General features: G+C 41.8%; 1 protein-coding gene and 1 long non-coding RNA gene across 2 annotated transcripts in view; one reads left to right on the top strand and one right to left on the bottom strand.

The window, feature by feature from the left end:
• Nucleotides 1–2393, top strand: part of LOC306826156 — a 36753-nt gene extending 34360 nt beyond the window's left edge. The window contains exons 7-9 of the long non-coding RNA XR_013779376.1: nucleotides 17–121; nucleotides 1462–1600; nucleotides 2159–2393. This is a non-coding gene — a long non-coding RNA (uncharacterized lncRNA). The remainder of the gene's footprint in view (nucleotides 1–16; nucleotides 122–1461; nucleotides 1601–2158) is intronic.
• LOC306826154 (myosin-7-like) lies at nucleotides 1432–17711 on the bottom strand. Its single transcript, XM_079347289.1, has 39 exons — nucleotides 17028–17711; nucleotides 16897–16935; nucleotides 16542–16754; nucleotides 15791–15934; nucleotides 15542–15698; nucleotides 15424–15451; nucleotides 14421–14526; nucleotides 14233–14325; nucleotides 14084–14147; nucleotides 13894–13992; nucleotides 13699–13802; nucleotides 12801–12939; nucleotides 12566–12684; nucleotides 12300–12449; nucleotides 12036–12206; nucleotides 11633–11942; nucleotides 11445–11524; nucleotides 11146–11351; nucleotides 10761–10884; nucleotides 10280–10416; nucleotides 9942–10197; nucleotides 9603–9845; nucleotides 9341–9517; nucleotides 9082–9227; nucleotides 8889–8979; nucleotides 8417–8806; nucleotides 8190–8316; nucleotides 7919–8037; nucleotides 7623–7819; nucleotides 7200–7383; nucleotides 6224–6389; nucleotides 5990–6114; nucleotides 5603–5911; nucleotides 5317–5520; nucleotides 4194–4490; nucleotides 3699–3803; nucleotides 2992–3087; nucleotides 2533–2667; nucleotides 1432–1540 (listed from the first exon to the last, which is right to left on the bottom strand). The coding sequence occupies exons 3-39, from the start codon at nucleotides 16740–16742 to the stop codon at nucleotides 1520–1522; spliced, it is 5820 nt and encodes a 1939-aa protein (XP_079203415.1). The 5' UTR covers nucleotides 16743–16754; nucleotides 16897–16935; nucleotides 17028–17711; the 3' UTR covers nucleotides 1432–1519.
• Between the last annotated feature and the right edge of the window lie 1494 nt (nucleotides 17712–19205).

Here is a 19205-nt window from a genome sequence, read left to right as displayed (position 1 = left end):
ATCCCTTAACGGACAGAGCTCCCCTTCCATCCTGAGCCCCGTGTCAAGCTTCACTTGGCTCCCTCTAGCAGACAACATCGACTCGTCCTTTGTGCTGCTGTGGAAGGACGATGAACGCACGGTGAGTCTCTCAGCCAGTTTTAGAATAAACATAAATGTACTTAAAACAACCTCTCAATAATTCTCTACAAAAAAAAACCATTTAGAAATAAGTGTGTTTATCTTTGAGCTTTATATTTACATTTGTTTAGTTTTTCATTCTTTAATCAAATTATGTTGCTTTTAAAAGAAAATGTGTTTCAATAAAAGGAATGATTTTTTGAAAAATGTGAATATTTCATGGCAGATATTTTGCCACTCATTGCTCCTGATGGATTACTGTTGGGTCTCTGTAGATAAAGTAACAAAGAGAAAGCACTTTGACCTTCTTTATGTAAAGTGTCTGTTGTTAGGAATTGGTGCTATACAAATAAAAATGTTAAAAGATGTGCTGAAAATCTGTTAGCACTTTAGAAAAGTTGGTAACATGGTAATCGTAACGACGACTCATCGACAGAAAACCTGGAGATCTTTTCAGCCTCTGTAACATCTACCTGTATTTATTCATCCAATCAGTGCACCATAACTGTGTATTTATGGAGTCACTCACTGAACAGAACTGTTATTTATCCCCTCTGCTTCTCTTTCAATCTAACTCAACCTTTAAAGTATGTACACAACTATTAAATAAAGGTCACAATATTCATCATTAACTAGTTGCTCATTAGCATGCTAATTAGTAGCATACAGGCCTATTAATCCTTCAGCACTTGTTCTGCATGAACATACTCTAAAGTTAAAGAGGCTTTAGCTCAGAGTTCACCCTCCTTATTTCTGCTTATTGGTTGACAGCTACGAAGTTGTTGTTGCCGACAAAGTAGTTTAATACTGCCCATGTTCCCAGTCCCCACGTGTGCCAAGTCTGATCTGATTGGTCGGCCTGTCTGTTCTTTCAGTCGCTTGGCACGGTTCTCAGAAATGTCCCGCCCCTTTGACTGAGGCTCCCGAGGTCACTGCTAGGCTTGGCAGAACCAGCCAATGGGCTTGGACCAGTGACATCACACTGAAGAAAACGTCACACTGGCAAAATTCATTCTGGGGGGGCGAGTGACCGAGCAGCTTCTCTCCGGAAGAGTGGGAGAAGCTTACCACGAGGTGGCAGGAGTGTGTGTGATGGGCTGAGACGACCCTTAAAATAGATTTAAGAAAAACAGATTCTGTAAACAGGGGACAAAAGCAAATTTAAAGTTGTTTTACTGACTGCAGGTTTGAGGTTTCCTCGAACAGTGACAGAGGTTACTGAAATATATCTGTCTGTCTGTCTGTCTGTCTGTCTGTCTGTCTGTTTAAAAAGTTCTGCCTGATTGAAATCAAAGAAGACTCGACTCAATGTTTTTGAATGCACTGTGCTTTATTCTACAGAGTTCCTCTGAAGACTAAGGGGACTACAGCTCAGGAGTTTCAGAGGTCTGAGGCGGTTTCACTCCTCGTCCAGTCCTTTCTGTGACAAGAGAGATGACACAGAGAGACAGATTAGTCACAGAGGAATAACAAACTCCATGTGAGTGTTACACAAGAAATCACCTCAGTAACACATTACAGAGAAACTAAACATATCAAGTGTGTCATACTGAATAAATTAAGGGTCAAGTTATGTATGTATGAGGGAAGGCAAGAAGTACAACTCTAAGCCTGATGAATAATTCTGATATTTTAGATACTGTTTATAGAGATGGTTATTAAATGAACAAGGACTCAGATGTTTGCCTTCACTGGGTAGGACAGCTGAAGAGAGACAGGAGAGAGAGGTGTTGATGAACATGCAGCAAAGGGCTGAGGTCGCTGTGACGAGGATTATAGCCTCTTCAGATTACTGCTAAGCTATCAGCGCTCTGAAGCCTCAGAATGATTCAGCATGCTTTTAGCATCTCACTTCTTAGACTTCTCTCTGAGGTTGGAGCTGCTGGATCGCCTCTATATTTATTTGAAAGTAATCACAGCTTTAAAGTCTTCATTCAGAACCAGATACAGTATTTAGGTGAGACAAATGTGGCTGATTAAAATTGTATTATCTACTCAGAATCCCCGCAGGATTTACATGTTTTTTTTATTCACGCAGGAAAAAAATGGACCTTGGTGCCGCCGAGGTGAAGATGCTGATCTACCCTCCCGACACAGACCGGCCCCTCCCTGACTGTGTTTAGTCTCGTTTCTTTCATGTTTAAAAACACTGTCTCACTCCATCCTCTGTCAGTCCTCTGAACTCATGAATAAAGGCACACAGTCTGTCTAACCTTTTAAAACCCACTAACACAAATCATCCAATCCAAAAATAAAAACCTAAAATAAAATTGATCTTTAAAATCCTAGTCTGATTTATTTATTGCTTTAACATGTGTGAAATGAATCCTACCCCTCATAAGCCACGACCTGAAATTGATGACACTGAAATGATGGGACAGTATGTGAAGTGTCACAAGAGGAGCTCCTGACCTTTGACCCCACGTCACGGCTCTTGGCCCGCAGCTTGTTGACCTGAGATTCGGCGATGTCAGCTCGCTCTTCGGCCTCATCCAGCTCGTGCTGCAGTTTACGGAACTTGCCGAGATGAGTGTTGGCCTGCTCCTCCTACAGGGAGGACCAGAGCATCAGATTGTTAAGATTGACTCTGTGGTGTTGAAGTGGCATCACATTGCAGATTTATCCACAGCCATTTGGGAAGTAAAGAATTAGACGTTTGGTTTGTTGGTCTAAAAGAACTCTCAGCATTGAGTGAGAAAAATTTCCCGGTGAACATTCAACACAGTAAGCGGTTAAGTTTGAGATGATGTGTGCTGGTCTCGTTACTATTCACATGACAGCTTTCACAAGTCATCATAAGCCTCTAGAGATTATTTGTAAAGTGAATAAAATGTAATGTAGTCTGAAACAAAGACTTGTTTCCACACTTACAGCCTCCTCAGCAGCTCTCTTGTAGGCTTTGACCTTCAGCTGCAGTTTGTCCACCAGGTCCTGCAGACGTGCCGTGTTCTTGCGGTCTTCGTCAGTCTGCAAATGAATGAAACGATGAATCAACTCACCAGCATATTGTAACTGAAGCAAAATGAAAGAAATGCTAAATCACTGCTGAAAGACTTTAATAACTATCAGCAGGCTTTCCATTGTTACTTTTATACATCGCTGATGAAGCAGCATCGGACATGTGGCTGGAGGAGCTGGGGATCGAACCCCCAACCTTCCTGTTGAGAGATGACGGATCTACCAATGAGCCACAGCGAGTGTTTCAATTTTCAAAACTGAAGTGACTGAAGTCAAAAGTAATATAATAAGCTGAGCTGTTTAACCTATTTCTCAAAGAACTTTTTCTCCTCTATCTGTTTAGTATGGGGTTATTGCAATTCACAATTAAAATAATAATGATAATAATTGTACCCCAATGTTTCAGCTTCTTTAAAAACAGGGTTAAAAATAAAATCTTTAGACAAGGTCGTTCAAGCATCCTACAGTGACGACACTCAGGTGAGATATTCCCGATGTTTGGAAAAGGTTTTATGAGAAGAATTTATAAGAAAAACAACAAGTAAAAAAGCCTTTAATATAGCTTTAACAAACGTGACTTTAATATTGCTCTTTGTTACTAATTTAAAAAAAAAACTTACCTGATATGTGAGCTCCTTGATGCGTCGCTCATATTTGCGGATGCCCTTCACTGCCTCACTGCTCTTCTTCTGCTCCAACTCCACCTCATTCTCCAGCTCCCTCACCTGTTAAACAATCAACATCCTCCTTTAGAAATTCACGGCTGGATTAACCTTTACACTTTCACATACAACAATGTCATATGCTAAAGGTCTGAACTCCCTGGGTCAGTCTCAAAGTTGAATAAACCCACAGTGAACAACCAGCTGACAGTAAGTGGCACACTTAGAAATAATCTGAGTGTCAGAAAACAAAAGACGAGACGATGATCCTTTGAATTATGAGGAGACTGAACTGGAGTTCAAACACCAGTCAACGATGAGTGTTGTGACGAGTTAAAAGGGCAAGCACTGTATGAAGGCTATGTGTTTCATCTTTTGACGTAAACTGTGAGATTCTGAAGCTTCATATGAAAAGTTTTTTTGTAATGCAAACGAACTTCAAGTTTTTCTCACCCTGGCCTCGAGCTTCTGCAGCTGCTTCTTCCCTCCCTTCAAGGCGATCTGCTCAGCTTCATCCAGACGGTGCTGCAGGTCTTTGATGGTTTGCTCCATGTTCTTCTTCATACGCTCCAGGTGGGCGCTGGTATCCTGTTCTTTCTTCAGCTCCTCCGCCATCATGGCAGCATCAGTAATGGCCTTCTTGGCCTTTTCCTCAGCGTTCCTGCACTCCTGCACTGCTTCCTCCACTTCAGTTTGAAGCTGGGAGGCATCAATCTCAAGTTTCTTCTTCTGGTTTATCAGGCCGGTGTTCTATAAAGTTCAGAGGTGTATGATTAGAGAATATAATATGTTGTTTATTTTTAAAGGTTATTCTTTTTGAATAATTTTAGTTTTGAGTCCTAAAATCAGGAAGTGAGTTAGCATTATAGCGCCATGTCCTAACTCTAAAAGTCAATTTGGATTTTGAATGGGATTGTGGTTAGATGCCTGAAATAAGGTCTGTGGTTAACACAAGATGAAGAGATGTTGCAATGTTGAGATAAATTACGTTAGCTAAGACCCCACTTGTGTATTTTAAAGTTTTTACGTGAACTTTAAACAGCGGTTGCTAATGAGTAGCTAACTGAGACTACAGTGGTTGTCGCAGACATTAAACGTCATCACGTCGGGAACTCTCTCACTAATCCTCCTTACAGCCTCTCTTCATGTTTTTAGTGTTCTTGCAAATATTAAGTCAATAAACGTTTAGATAGCTTGTTAAATCCGCGATTTAAGCTAACGTTTAGCTAGCTTGTCAAACACGTTGATTAGATCGATGAAGCATAACGGTTGTGACGTTATAATAAACCGACCGTGGTCCAGTTAGCTTGTAGCATAACGTTAGCCTTTTACTTCTCTGGGCTGCATTAACTCTTCAAACTTCATATAAATGGTGTTCATCTGTAAAGATTATCCATCTGAACAAAACAGCTGTGTTTGACACAGAGATTATTTTCTGCAATGATCCAAAATCCAATGCAAAAATCCTGTAGGAACCACCAGCGCCATTTTTTCGGGTTGGCTGAAAATTTGTAATCACTAAACCAGTCTATTCTGCTCTGTCTTTTTCATCAGAAGTGGTGAAGTCAGCTCTCACCTGTGAGTGCAGTAGCTGCACTCTCTCACTAACATCCAGCAGCTCTTGTTCAGCAAGTTTGCGTCCTCTCTCAGTTTGCTCCAGAGCAGACCTCAGTTCCTCCACTTCAGCCTGAAGCAGGTTGTTGCGCCTCTCAACGATAGCAATGTTCTCTTTAAGATCATCGTTGGCTCGTTGAGACTCATCCAGCTGGAGCTGGGCATCCTGGAAAATGTTCAATGTCTCCAGTTACAGAGAAACCATAGCAACGAAGCCAACAAAAAGAAAGACCGTTTTCAGTTTTTACCTTCAGATGTGCATGAACAGCCTTCAGTTGTTTCTGGGCCTCAGCCGCCTGCCTGTTGGCCTGGCTAAGCTGGATCTCCATCTCATTGAGGTCTCCCTCCATCTTCTTCTTCAAACGGAGGGCCTCGTTCCTGCTGCGACACTCAGCTTCAAGAGAGCTCTGCAGAGTGTCGATGGTCCTCTGCAGGTTCCTCTTGCACTGCTCCATCTCTTCATCTTTCTCGGCCAGCTTGCGTTCGATATCCGCTTTGATTTGGTTGAACTCAAGCTGAGCTCGTAGAATTTTACCCTCTTCATGCTCCAGGGAGGCCTGGTGGAGGGAGGGTACAGAGTTAAACATTTGAGCAGCTTTACTGCACAGTGACTTATTATCAAACGCGTCCTGTACCTCAGCTTCCTCAAGAGCCGACTGAATCTCACTCTTCTCTTGCTCGAGCTGCTTACGGACCTTCTCCAACTCATGGATGGTTTTTCCTCCCTCACCAAGTTGCTCAGTGAGGTCAGAGATCTCCTCTGTGGAAAATCAAACATTATGATAATCTCACAATTTAATTCTTAGAGTATTATATTGTCTTTCTGCACTGCATGGTTTTTCAACAGAAAACCTTGTGGTTGATCTTACCCTGTAAGTTTTTATTCTCCCTCTTCATGGTCTCCAGATGATCCAGAGACTCCTCGTAGGAGTTCTTCAGTTTGAAGAGCTCAGTGCTCAGAGCCCTGGCCTCCTTCTGAGAGCTCTCCAGCTCGCACTGAGACTCCTCATACTTCTGCTTCCACTCAGACAGGACCTAGCAGAAGGAAAAGCAAACTGTGAGTATTTCAGTGTCAGATGAGGTCTCGACCATTGTTTAAAAAAAAATCACACCCAAACCTTTAAATGTTCCTGTTGCATCAACCACATTTGTTGTTTTGAACGTGTCTATTTGACATTTGATGACTTTACTGACCCCTCTTAAAGGCACTTTAATGAGTTTGTTCAAACATCGTTCAAACATTAACTTGCGTCTTTTGAATTCTGCAGGAATGTGTTTCACTTTCCCCAATAATCCCAGTATACATAATTTGTCGGTAGTACAGCTGGTTTAGTACCAGAGCCCACTGATAAATCTGTGAAGATTGAAGTGAGTGCCGGTATCGGCTGGTTTTATTGCAGATATATGCTGATATTACAAGTTCTAATCATTATATAGCTTTTCCATAAACATGTGATAACTGCATTTGAGTGATCAACACAATACATGTTTATCTATATTTATGAGACTTCACAGATCAAAGAAAGATATCTGCTGTAATTGATCAGATTCTTCTTTATCTAATATAGATCTCAGTATCAGCCCCAAAAATCTGATGCGTACCAAAGTAGACCTTTTTAAAAAATGTTTTTTTGACCCATCGTGTCTTCGCTGAGATTGCCCAAAATAATCTTCTAACTGCGAGTGAATGTGTAACGATCTTGAGCTGGCTTGACTGAAAATAACAGACTGAAAGCTGAAAGAAATCCATGATTATTCATTTTCCTTTTGGTCCAAATGGTTTAAACCTTAAAGCTTTTGGTCCCTGATGAATATACCTTCCATGAATACTTAGCAGTACTTCACCTTGTCAAAGTTTCTTTGCTTCTTGTCCAGAGCAGCAGCGGCAGCATTCGACCTCTCCACATCCACCATGAGATCTTCAATCTCATTCTGCAGTCTGTGTTTGGTCTTCTCCAGAGAGGAACATTTAGCATTCACTGCTTCCACAGCCTCCTCGGCATCCTGCAGACGTGCTGCCAGCTTCTTCCTTTAAAATCATTAATTCAAACTATTTTAATGATCCTGCAGTTGAGTTTGTTTAAAACATTTTAATCAATTCAACTACAAAGTCTGGCTGCTCTGTCGCGCAACAGACAAACTTTTTGTTCGTCTTACATTTTAATCAGAACATAACACAAACAAAAAGCTGATCTGCTAGACGAAGTTAAACATCTCCTGAGGATTAAAATATCACATTTTAAAAAAAAAATTCTCAAGGGGACTTACTTTGCTTCCTCCAGTTCCTCGGTCCTCTGGATGGCATCAGTTTCGTACTTAGTCCTCCACTGAGCCACCTCAGAGTTGGCCTTGGACATGCCGCGCTGGAGTTCAGCCTTGGCCTCCTGCTCTTCTTCATACTGCTCTCTGAGCAGGTCACAGTCATGACGAGAAGACTGCACTGCATGAGCCAGGGCACTCTTGGCCTATCAAACAAAGGTTTATGACTTGATGACACTGAAATATGAATCTTTAATAATAATAACTGTGCAGGTCCCTGCCCTGGCTCTGGATCTTTATGTTACCTTGGTCTCCTCTTCAAGTTGTCTCTTGAGGTCTTCAATCTGTTGAGTGTAGGACATCTTTCCTCTCGTCAGTTGAGACACAAGAGAATCCTTGTCCTCCAGCTGCCGTGACAGCTCACCTGGTGTTTTCAAAATATTGAATTTTTCACCATCCAAAAGACCTCAGCCACCAAGACGTTGTCTTTTTCATACACCATTTCAACTGTAACTTTTTAAACATGTGAAGTGTGTGCAAACAAATGTACATTGGAATCATAGAAAAAAAAAGTACCATTCTCTGTTTGAAGTTTTGCTTTTTGCATGTTGAAGTCATTGATGCAGCGTTGAGCCTCCTCATATTTGGTTTTGTATTCACTCATCTGATCTTCCACAGTCCTGCATGTCTTCTCTAGATTTGTCTACATTGAAAATATGTATTTTAAGTACACTTTATACCACAGATATGGACATCTCTACAATATGACAATTAACAAAAACTCTTTTTTGTGTTTAGCCTACCTTCGACTTGACAATATGTTCCATATTGGAGACCACATCATCCAGCTCCAGCCTGAGCTCACTCTTCTCCTTCTCCAGTTTCTGTTTGACTCTCTGCAGGTTGTCAATCTGCTCTCCCAGGTCAGCCACACTGTCTGCCTGTTTCTTCCTGAGAGTGGCAGCAGTTGCTTCGTGCTGCAGAGTGGCCTCTTCAAGGTCTCTGCGGAGCTTCAGGAACTCTGCCTCCCTCTTCTTGTTCATCTCGATCTGGGCAGATGTTGCTCCACCAGCCTCCTCCAGCCTCTCACTGATCTCCTCCAGCTCTCTGGCCAGGTCTGCTCTTTGCTTCTCCACCTTAGCTCGAGCGGCTCGCTCGGCCTCCAGCTCTTCCTCCAGCTCCTCAATGCGAGCCTGTACAAACAAAGTTTTAGATCTACTACCTTCTGGATAAAACCAGCTTTGAGTCATTACTGTACCGTTTGTCATCCATTACCTGGAGCTCCTTCAGTTTCTTTTGAAGCTGAATGGTTATCGCCTGCTCATCTTCGATTCTTCCGTTGAGCTGACTCAGTTCAAAATCTTTCCTATTTTGGAAAAAAAAAACAGAATGAGAACAACACATACAACAACACATGTACCTGTTAAGATACAGACGTGCTTCAGAAACAGTGTGATAATGTGTTTACTTCTTCATATGCTCCTCCAGTTGTTGCTTGTCATTCTCCAGGTCCATTAGGCTCTCTTGGGTTAATTTTAAGTCTCCCTCCAACTTCCTCTTGGCTCTCTCAAGGTCCATCCTAATCTTCTTCTCTTGTTCCAATGAACCTTCAAGCTGGACATCAACATGATGGAAATTCAATGTATACACTTCATTAGGGAAGAAGGGAGGAAGCCCCGGTAAACAGACCTGAATATGATCCAAACAATGACAAGTAAAGTTCTTACATCATCCACTTGCTGCTCCAGCTTGGCCTTGGCCTTGGTCAGAGTGTTGACTTTGTCTTCTTCACTCTGCAGGTCATCCAGTGTTTGCTGATGAGCTTCCTGTAACGCTTTCTTTTCTTTGGTCAGCTTAGCAATGATTTCATCCAGAGCTGCCATCTCCTCCACCAGGTTCTTCACCTGTGATATTACATTGAGAAATAAATCGTGTTTCTGTCATGCTACTCATTCGTGTCTTTTATAGAAATCTGAATAAGAGTCATACCTTGTTCTCAGTGGCGTGCTTCTCCTTCTCCACTTTGGCCAGAGTTAACTCTAAGTCATCAATGTCCTTCTTTAACTCTGAACACTCATCCTCCAGCTTCCTCTTCTTCGCTGTAAGTTCAGCATTCATCTCCTCCTCATCCTCCAGCCTCTCTGTCAGCTCTTTGGCTTTTGCTTCCGTCTGGATTTTATTTTTGATCAGCCCCTCACATCTTTCTTCAGCATCTGCAAGATTATCTTGCTCCTAAATTGAAATGGTCATACATTAAATTGAACATGTTTAGTTGCAATTTCCTTACATTTAGGTTTGATTTTGATTTTGTGTTATCTCCACACTTACAGCCTGAACTTGGAGCTGCAGGTCATTCTTCTCTTGGAGAAGAGAGACCATTTTCTCCTCTAGTTCCTTCCTGCGGGCTTCAGATTTTGCATAAGCCTCTTTCAGCTTCAGGAATTCTTCCTTCATGTTGGCCATCTCTTTCTCTGCTTCAGCAGACCTCAACAGAGGTTTGATCTTGAAATAAAGCTTCATCCAGGGCCAATTCTTGACTCCCATGAAGGCACGGATGTTCCACTGGATCACGAGAAGTGCATCCCTGTTAAAGATCAACACAACATATTACCCTCACTTCACTTAATTTCATTTACTGGTTTATTATAATTCCTGATCGCTCGTACCTCCTTTCCACAATCTTCTGGAACTCCACTCGGGCCAGGAGACCTCGTGACCGGGACTGGATTCCAGTGATGATGAGTGACAAACGGTCATCTCTCATCTCCTCAAGTTGCCCAAGAAGACCAGCCTTGAAGAACACCTTGAAGAGCGAGTAACACCGTACAAACACGTTTTACATTGTGTCTTCAAAGCATCACGATATATATATATATTTTAGTTTTTCAGCGACAGGCTTGATGGGTTAATTATAACCAGTTTATGATGGCAGATGGAAGCTACATGAATATTTCCAATATTATTCAGGTGAACTGGTGTTACTGGTTTACTTTTAAGTGAAGCTCCTTCAGTATGTTGTTACTTGTTATCAGAATTAGTTCTGTTCAGGTAAATGTTTTTAACCTTGTATAAACATTTTGCCCTCATCACTGTTTCCCTTCAGTACTTTACATTACTAACATTAAAAAATGGAAAACAATAAATTACCTTTGTGTGTCCAAACTTGTATTGGTTGTGGTCAATATCCAGTGAGCCAAGGAGTTTCTCTGCTCCCTTTTTGCTGTCAATGAACTGACCCTCAGGGATGGCAGCAGGATTCAGGATGCGATATCTGTAATTAAAAATAAATGTTGTGGAGAATATTTTCATGGGACTGTTGCTCAGTGGTTCAGTGGTATAGTCAGTCGTCTCTCAACCATAAGGCCCTTTGGCTCCTGCAGTCATATGTCTAAGAGTATTCGGGGCAAGACACTGGACACCAATGTGCTGTTTAACACACTTTGAAAAGTCAGGAGACCAGAACATACAAGCTGAATCCCATTTTACCAATTAGTCTTTAAAAAATAATGTTTCTAAAGAAACGAGGTTCTACCTCTGTTTGAAATCTCCATAGAGGATCCTGTTTGGGAAGCCCTTCCTGCAGATCCTGATGCCCTCCAGCACACCGTTACAGCGCAGCTGGTGCATCACCAGAGGGTTCTCCATGGCCCCAGGAGTCTTGGTCTCATTGGGGATGATGCAGCGCACAAAGTGAGGGTGAGTGGACCGCAGGTTGGTCATCAGCTTGTTCAGGTTCTCCTGTGGAGGTAAGTTTACTTTGTGTTAAACAGCCAGTTAAGGTGGTATTTGTGACTCATATCTCTTAGTAGTCAATGTGATGCTATAACTTACCCTGTGCAAGGCAGACACCGTTTGGAAGGATGAACCCTTTTTCTTGCTTCCTCCTCCTTTACCGCCTTTTCCACCGTCACCTAATAATCCGGTGTACAACTCATTATATTGCATCAACACCCTGCAGCTTTCATTTTGATAGAAGATTAACTGGGGAGATTAATACAATACACACAGTTCATTCTTACCTGATTCAGATCCAGCATAATTTGCAAAGAGGATAGAGAGTAGCTTTAGATTTGACTTCTGGTAGAGTCCAACAACAGTCTCATTGAGCGGATCTTTGTTCTTCACCAGCCAGTTGTTGATGTTGTAATCAACAGTTCCAGCGTAATGCATCAGGGCAAAATGGGCCTCTGCTTTCCCTTTGACAATTCTGGGCTTCTGGAAGTTGTTGGACTTCCCCAGATGGTTGTCATAGAGCTTAGCTTTAAAGGTTGCATCTGAGGCTTTGGGGAACATGCACTCCTCTTCAAGGATGGACATGATACCCATGGGCTGTAAAGAAACAACAGTTTAAAGACAGTTCTCATTGCACTGTTCCAAAATGGAAAGTTGACTTCTATAATGTAATCCTGATTCATAACTCACCTTTTCAATGAGGTCGATACAGGCCTGCAGGTCCATACCAAAATCAATGAAAGTCCATTCAATGCCCTCTTTCTTGTACTCTTCCTGCTCCAGCACAAACATGTGGTGGTTGAAAAACTGTTGCAGTTTTTCATTGGTGAAGTTGATGCACAGCTGCTCGAAGGTGTTGAACTGTAATTTAAGGTAAAAACAACAAAGTGATGTCTTACATGAATTAAAGTCAAAATGATGGGTTGGATAAAATGAATCAAATGTGCCGCTCACATCAAAGATCTCAAATCCAGCGATATCCAGTACACCAATGAAGTACTGGCGTGGCTGCTTGGTGTCCAGGGATTGGTTGATCCTCACCACCATCCAGAGAAACATCTTCTCGTACACTGACTTAGCCAGTGCTCCGATAGCGTAGTACACCTAAAGAAAGTCTCAAAGCTTAAGTTCATGGCCCTTGTGTTTCCCTCAGTGTTGCTTCATTCATATAGTGTACACATTACATTACAATACATTTAAATCTGAAGTTTCATTCTCACCTGCTGGACATTTTGTCCCTTGGTGACCCACTCATTTCCTACTTTGACCCTCGGGTGACAGAGACCTTTGATGAGGTCAGCAGAGTTCAGGCCCATCAGGTACGCGACTTTGTCCGCAACTGGAAAATACATTCAAACATTCACATTTTCTCATATGAAGAATAACAAAACGGATGCATTAGATCCTGAACTGTCCGTGCTGAACATGCTTCAGGGTTTCATTGAGTTTCTTCACCTTCAGTGCCGTCAGCCTCGGCCTGCTCCTCTCGCTGCTTGTTCTTGAACTTCAAGTTGCCGTGGTGCATGATAGCACCAGTCATCTTGTAAATACCGTTCTTCTCTTCTTGAGTGAAGCCCAGCACGTCGAAGGCATCCTGAATGAAAACAGGTTTATCATATTTTAAATATAATGGTCTCTTTTTGTTCAACCTGGGTGTTTAATAGAGTGACAGAAGAGGCGTAGTGCAAGCAGTCTAACTCTAAACCACCAAGGTTCAACCCAAACTCCCAGGCTGTCAATGGTTGTGAAAGCCAAAGCATTGTTCTCATCGTCTGACTGCTCAAAGTGCTTTTAAGCCGCAGGTCACAACTACTTTACTTACATAGAGTCCATCAGTATTAATTAATCCTCCACAAACACACATTGACAGCAGGAGAAACTTGGGGTTAAGTGTCTTGCACCAACGAAAGACCCCCCCTAACCAACTCTGCTTATCCACAGACCCATTAAAGAATCATTTCCCCTCACACAATCACAATCACTGCATGGTTCATTTCACACAGGCTTCAATGATTGAAAGAAACACCGAAAATGATTCAACCCAGTATATTTATATGGTGGACTTTGATATGGATTAGTTTAAAATTCAGGTTCTGCATCAACAGTTTTTTTAGTTTGGCAACAAATCCCTTTTTTAGGACACGACTGTGATCTGAGTAAGTGTTTAGAAAAAAATGTAGTTCAGGTAACTCTTGACTTTTCCTCTTAAACAGACGCTGATGGCATGTTGATGTCATCAGCATCAACTCAACATCAACTCAACTGTTATCTCAGTCGACTTGCTCGACGTGCTACCTTTACTATTACTGAGTTCCTGTTCCAATAAACCACATCATGATACGTCTCTACTCACATCAGTGGCCATCAGCTCGTCAGCATCATTGATGGAGGCTACGGTTGTCTCTCCTTGGGAGATGAAGGCGTAGTCAAAGGGGTTGTTGGTGATGAGCAACATCTCTGAAAAGCAAAACAGTCATATTAGAAAAGTCCTGTTGGGGATATAAGTACAAGTTGAAAATGGTCCAGAGATTTTGTGTTTTTTATTTACCAAGCAGCTCGGGTTTCTTCTGAGAAAGAATCTGGTAGAAGATGTGATAATCTCTCTCCGCCTTGAGCTGGAAGGTGACACGGGACTTTTCCAGCAGATCTATTAAAGACATTTATACCAATTAGATGGGAAGGCCTTCGCTTTGAAAAAATGAACAGACATGATAAAAGTGTAAGAAAGGTTAGATTACATGTTTCGATATCAGCTGAGGCCAGTTTTCCGCTGGCTGCAAAGTGGATTCTGATGAATTTGCCCTAAAATTTAAAGCAAAAAGAAACAACACCAAATTCAAGATAAAGTCAAAAGCAAAAGGCTTCATTCGCACAGACAGAAACTCACAAATCTGGAAGAGTTGTCGTTCCTGATGGTTTTAGCATTACCAAAGGCCTCCAGAGCAGGATTAGCCTGGATGATTTGATCCTCCAGGGTTCCCTAAAAACAGAGAAAACATCCTTTCGTTTAATAGAAAACCTTAAAGAAAAATATATCTTGTGTCACAAGATGGATTTTTTTTGGCAGCTCTTAACCTTCTTCTCGGCGCTTGCGTCCTTCTTCCCTCCTGCAGCTGCAATGCTGGCAAAGTACTGGATAACTCTCTTGGTATTGACAGTTTTCCCAGCACCGGATTCTCCACTGAAGACAGAATTTCAGGCCAGAATATTTACCGTTAACTAGTTGTATATTAGCATACTCATTAGTAGCATACGGGCTAGTTATTAGCCTTTATTAAGTGTTTTGAACAAACTTCGCTTTAAAAACAGGAACATACTCTGAGATACAAAGATGAAAGTTATTAAAGAAGAAAAACTATTGTTGTGGAACAACTACCTAATAAGGGCCAAACTAAGCAAAATTAATATCATAATTTATGTACAACAACTTCCTAACTTAACATCAATAAGCAGTGATTGGGAGGGTTTAAGGGTTTTAGTCCTCGTCACAGCAGCCATTGGCTCTGACCTCTGACCTCATGTTGGCCACTACTCTTTCCTCCCAACATTTCCTGTCCACCTTCATCTGTCCTGTCCAGTAAAGGAAAAAAAGGCCCCAAACAAAGCCAATAGGAGACTATCATGCTAATAAGCAACTAGTTAATGGTGCATATTGTAACCTCAATTTAGATTGTTACAAAATTTACAAATGTGCAACAATAAGGCCTTTGTAATTATTCAACAAAAAGTTCAAGAGAACTTTGAGAGGTGCCAGACCACTGCCGGGATGCCCTTGAGCAAGGTACCGAATCCCCCCCCCCCCATCAGCTCTGGAGCACTCTGATGTCTCTCCATGTTCAATGTAATGTAAACACATAATTTCCCCCTCGGGATCAATAGAGTAAAAATTATTTATTTTCTTTCTCTAATAACTCCTCATGATCTCGTGGTCCAGTGTGACATTAACGTACTTAATAGTTCACTGACATTTTAACTGGTTAAGGTAACAACATGTAAGACTGAGATAACCCAAGCATATTAACAATCAGATGTTACTTTCTTCATATCATTCGTATTAATAAAAAGAACCATAACTCACGTGATGAGAATGGACTGATTTTCTCTGTCTGGGAAAAAAAGAAGAAGAAAGGTATCATTTCAGGTTCAGGGTGACTTTTTCCCATCTCTCTTTGATTATATCACTGAAGACAAATTACCAGTAAGCATGTACTGGTAGGCATTATCAGAGATGGAGAAGATATGAGGAGGAGCTTCACTCCTCTTCTTTCCTCTGTAGGCACCGACCACCTCTTGGTTGTAGACTGGCAGCCACTTGTAGGGGTTGATAGTGACACAGAAGAGTCCCGAGTAGGTCTGCCATGTAAAGAGAGGGATGGAGGACAGTTGCTTCAGATGCTGAGGAGTCTCATTCACAAGAAAAGGTGAAGGTATAAAAGTTATCTCACGTAGATCATCCAGGCTGCGTAACGCTCTTTGAGGTTAAACAACACAGCGGGCTCGTGGAGGAAGGTGAACATCGCCATGTCTTCAATTTTATCAAACTTTGGCGGGTTCTGAGGGTGAACGTCACACTCCTTCACGGTGACAGTCTGTAAGAGGAAATATACAGTTGAAATGAATAAAGCAGAACATGATTACTTTTTGAATATAAATACACTGAAGGGAGGTTGAAGGAGGGCTTTCTGAAAGTTGCCATGTTAAGTCTCTCTTGCAAAATTATTTAATTTAACTTGTTCATTCAGTGTCTTTTCATTTGTTATTTCTGTCTTCACAAGAATAAACAGAAATTGTGACAGTAAACATTTGAGTTTTTTTTCTGTCTTTTCATTCATTTACTACGTTCAATGTGTCTCTTTTTTTGAGGATGCAGCAACTCTCTGATACATCAGTATCAAGGGCAGCAGCTGCTCCATGCTGATTGGCTACAAGGTTGTGAGTCGGCATCGAAAATGAAAACAAAGAATTTTGAACCTGCGGTGATTAAGCACAACTTAAAAGACATATAGGAGATTTTATTGTCACGAATGAAGTGATCTTCCCTCAAATGTTGGACCCCCCCTTTTTAAAAACCCTGTGATGAAGCTCAGGATCTTCAGTCCATCATTCCATTTGAATGTCAGTCTGTCTTATGTTTCCCTGCTGTGTGACTAAAGGTGAAAGAGGGCCTCTTGTCAGCTCTCCTGCCAGCTCACTGACCTTTCCTCTCTCAGTCTGAGCAGTGACTTTGTCCCCGTCGCGGCTGGTGATGGAAGCCTTCACGTACTCCTCATCATGGTCAGGGACAAAGCACTCCTTCTTCATGTCGAAGACTCGCGTCTGGGCCTCCAGACGCTCCCTGTCTGACTTCCTCAGGTACGGAGCTGCTGCCCCAAACTCTCTCATGGCAGCGTCACCCATCCTTCACTTTGTCTACAGAGAATCACATTTTAATCAAAATTCAAACTTGTTTTTTTTTTTTTCTCCAAATAAAGGAGATGCAGAATAAGAAACATGTCCTGTACATCACTCATATGTTTTTATCACTTTCATGTTTATCTCCAGATGTTCTTACCTTTCTAATCCCTTGTGAGAAGACTGAGGTGTAACGGTCCTGAGGAAGGAAGTAATAGAAACTCATCAGCAGTCTACGCTAACACAGGTAAATGTTTGGTATGAACGCTGTAAATTGTCCCAGTACCTTACCTTGAGATAGAATAGTGACCGACTGGTGGTTTCACCATCAGTTCTCTTTATAAACAAAGCCTCTCTACCAAATATGGAGGAGTGTTTCAGGGTCCAAGAATGTTATTGTGTCTGAGTTAGGTTAGAGGAACATAAAGGGAGGGGGTTAATGAGTGGCACAGAGCAATATAGAAATCAGCAGGACAGGCTGTTATCAGTGATGGGGTCTTCTGGCGAGGCCATATTAGGAGGTCTACGCGGTGCAACGATTAATCATAGGTATCCTCAAGCAGCCGGGGGACTGCGACTCAAGCTTTAAATAGACAGGAATTCCTTTGTCATCATCCCAAGCTTTAACTCATCTTCTGTTACAGAAAGGATGCATGTGCTAAACAGAAGCATCCTCACTAAGACTGATGCTCATCCAAAACTCGTTCAAATGTCTTTGAATGTTGAATTCAATCAAGTCTTTAAATTAGAAGCTAACCTGGTGATATGCTTGACGTCTAAACCTCAAAATTTCACATTTACTTGAATCACTTTGGAGACAGGTTATTTTAGAAGTTACTCTTCTCACTAGTGGGTGAAGCATACATGATTTAAAGACATGGATGTTGTTGAAAATGAAAACGTGTTAATGCAGATGTGAGCTTTGAACGAGGGAAAATATGAACAAACTCAGCAAACACAACAATCACACGATCATTTTTTCTTTCCTACATGCTTATAATATCTGTATATTTGACTGTCTTTCTTCTCTCTCATAGTGTGTGTGTGTGTGTGTGTGTGTGTGTGTGTGTGTGTGTGTGTGTGTGTGTGTGTGTGTGTGTGTGTGTGTGTGTGCATGACTGGTTGATTTGTATTTTAATGTTGCCATCATCGTCACACAGAGAACAGCTAGTTAGCTCAGTCTGGTAAAAGCATCTTTTCTCTTCACTCTCCATGATTTAAATAAACTGATTAAACTACAAAAAGCAACATTCAACATCAGTTTGGCAGAAAATAACCACAGCACGTGATTTTCCTTTATATACGTTTGCACTATAATATTTAAAATGAGACCCTCCGGTCAGAATGATGACACTGTAATAACACGTTGGTTAGCTGTCGTGTAGACACTATTAATGCGTCTTTGAACAGCAGCGAAACAAATGAAACAATAAAGGATGATTAACATTGCTCGACTGATTGATGAGAACAGGCGTAATAGCATGAATGTAAGCGGCTGGCGTCGCAATGTAAACACGAGAAGACAGTGACTGTGTCATGAGTTGGTGTCAAATACCCAGAGAGCTTAAGTGGAGTCGCAGTGAGGTATGGGTAATGTACTCTATTCAGTGATCATTGAACAGACTGTGGTAACACGAACGACGATCAGATACAGAGTGGGTGGCTCTAAATAAAGAACGCTAGTCTGTGAGATTAACCAGACGACAAGTGCGAGGCTACACAGACGGCCACAGGTGACGCGCTTGAGATTCAATGGATGGCAGTAATCATGGCACACAATAGAGGGCTGTGCAGGCACAACATGCTCCAATGTGACACCAAGGTCACAGTGGAAGCCTTCTCCCATTATCACACAGCAGCTAGCGAAAGCTGCCCCCCCCCCCCAGTTACAGTGCTGTTGACATGGCATTGTGTCTTTGAGGACAAAGATAACCGTGTGAAATTCTTGCAGAAAAGCCGGCTGTGATTGAGGAGAACAGCCTCGGAGGCTCAGATCAGCTGTGGCAGACGACGGCCTGGCACTGCGCTTCGTCTCACATAAATACACTTAGATTGACAGGCTTGACCCTCAAGCCTTTAAGTTTAAGGGTACAACTTATGTGGAGTAGGGTTGTTCCCAGGAGACTCATTTCCATACTGACCGACAATACAAGAGGAGAGAAACACTCACAGAACAGAGCTCAAAGTATCTGAAATGTTTTTGTTTTGGGGCTTTTTATGCTGTAATTTAGGGATAAATCAGCGGATAAAATCAGAAATCAGGCAGAAAGAGAGTGTGGAATGAGATGCAGAAAGTTGTATTTGAACCCGGGCCGTCCATCTGTAATAATAATAAGCTCTCCCTTTGTCGCTGCACTATATAAGTAATAACTAACAGCGTCTGCATGATCACTGCAGAGCGAGTGTAATGTAAAGTCTGTCCCCAGCACCAGTTATCAAAGCTCCTTTAAAGGTGAAGAGATAAAAAGA

Source organism: Symphodus melops, assembly GCF_947650265.1.
Source record: "Symphodus melops genome assembly, chromosome: 7".
Lineage (NCBI taxonomy): Eukaryota > Metazoa > Chordata > Actinopteri > Labriformes > Labridae > Symphodus > Symphodus melops.
Note: the sequence above shows the minus strand (reverse complement) of the source record. Positions and strands in the feature narration are given on the sequence as shown.

Excerpts from the sequence above, each read along its gene's own strand:
- LOC306826154 (XM_079347289.1), bottom strand. The coding sequence starts at position 16,742 with ATGGGTGACGCTGCCATGAGAGAGTTTGGGGCAGCAGCTCCGTACCTG. Across the intron at positions 12,685-12,800 it reads CGAGGCTGACGGCACTGAAG|TTGCGGACAAAGTCGCGTAC; the intron begins GTGAAGAAACTC and ends TGTATTTTCCAG. Across the intron at positions 8,807-8,888 it reads AGAAACTGAAGGAGCTCCAG|GCTCGCATTGAGGAGCTGGA; the intron begins GTAATGGATGAC and ends TTGTTTGTACAG.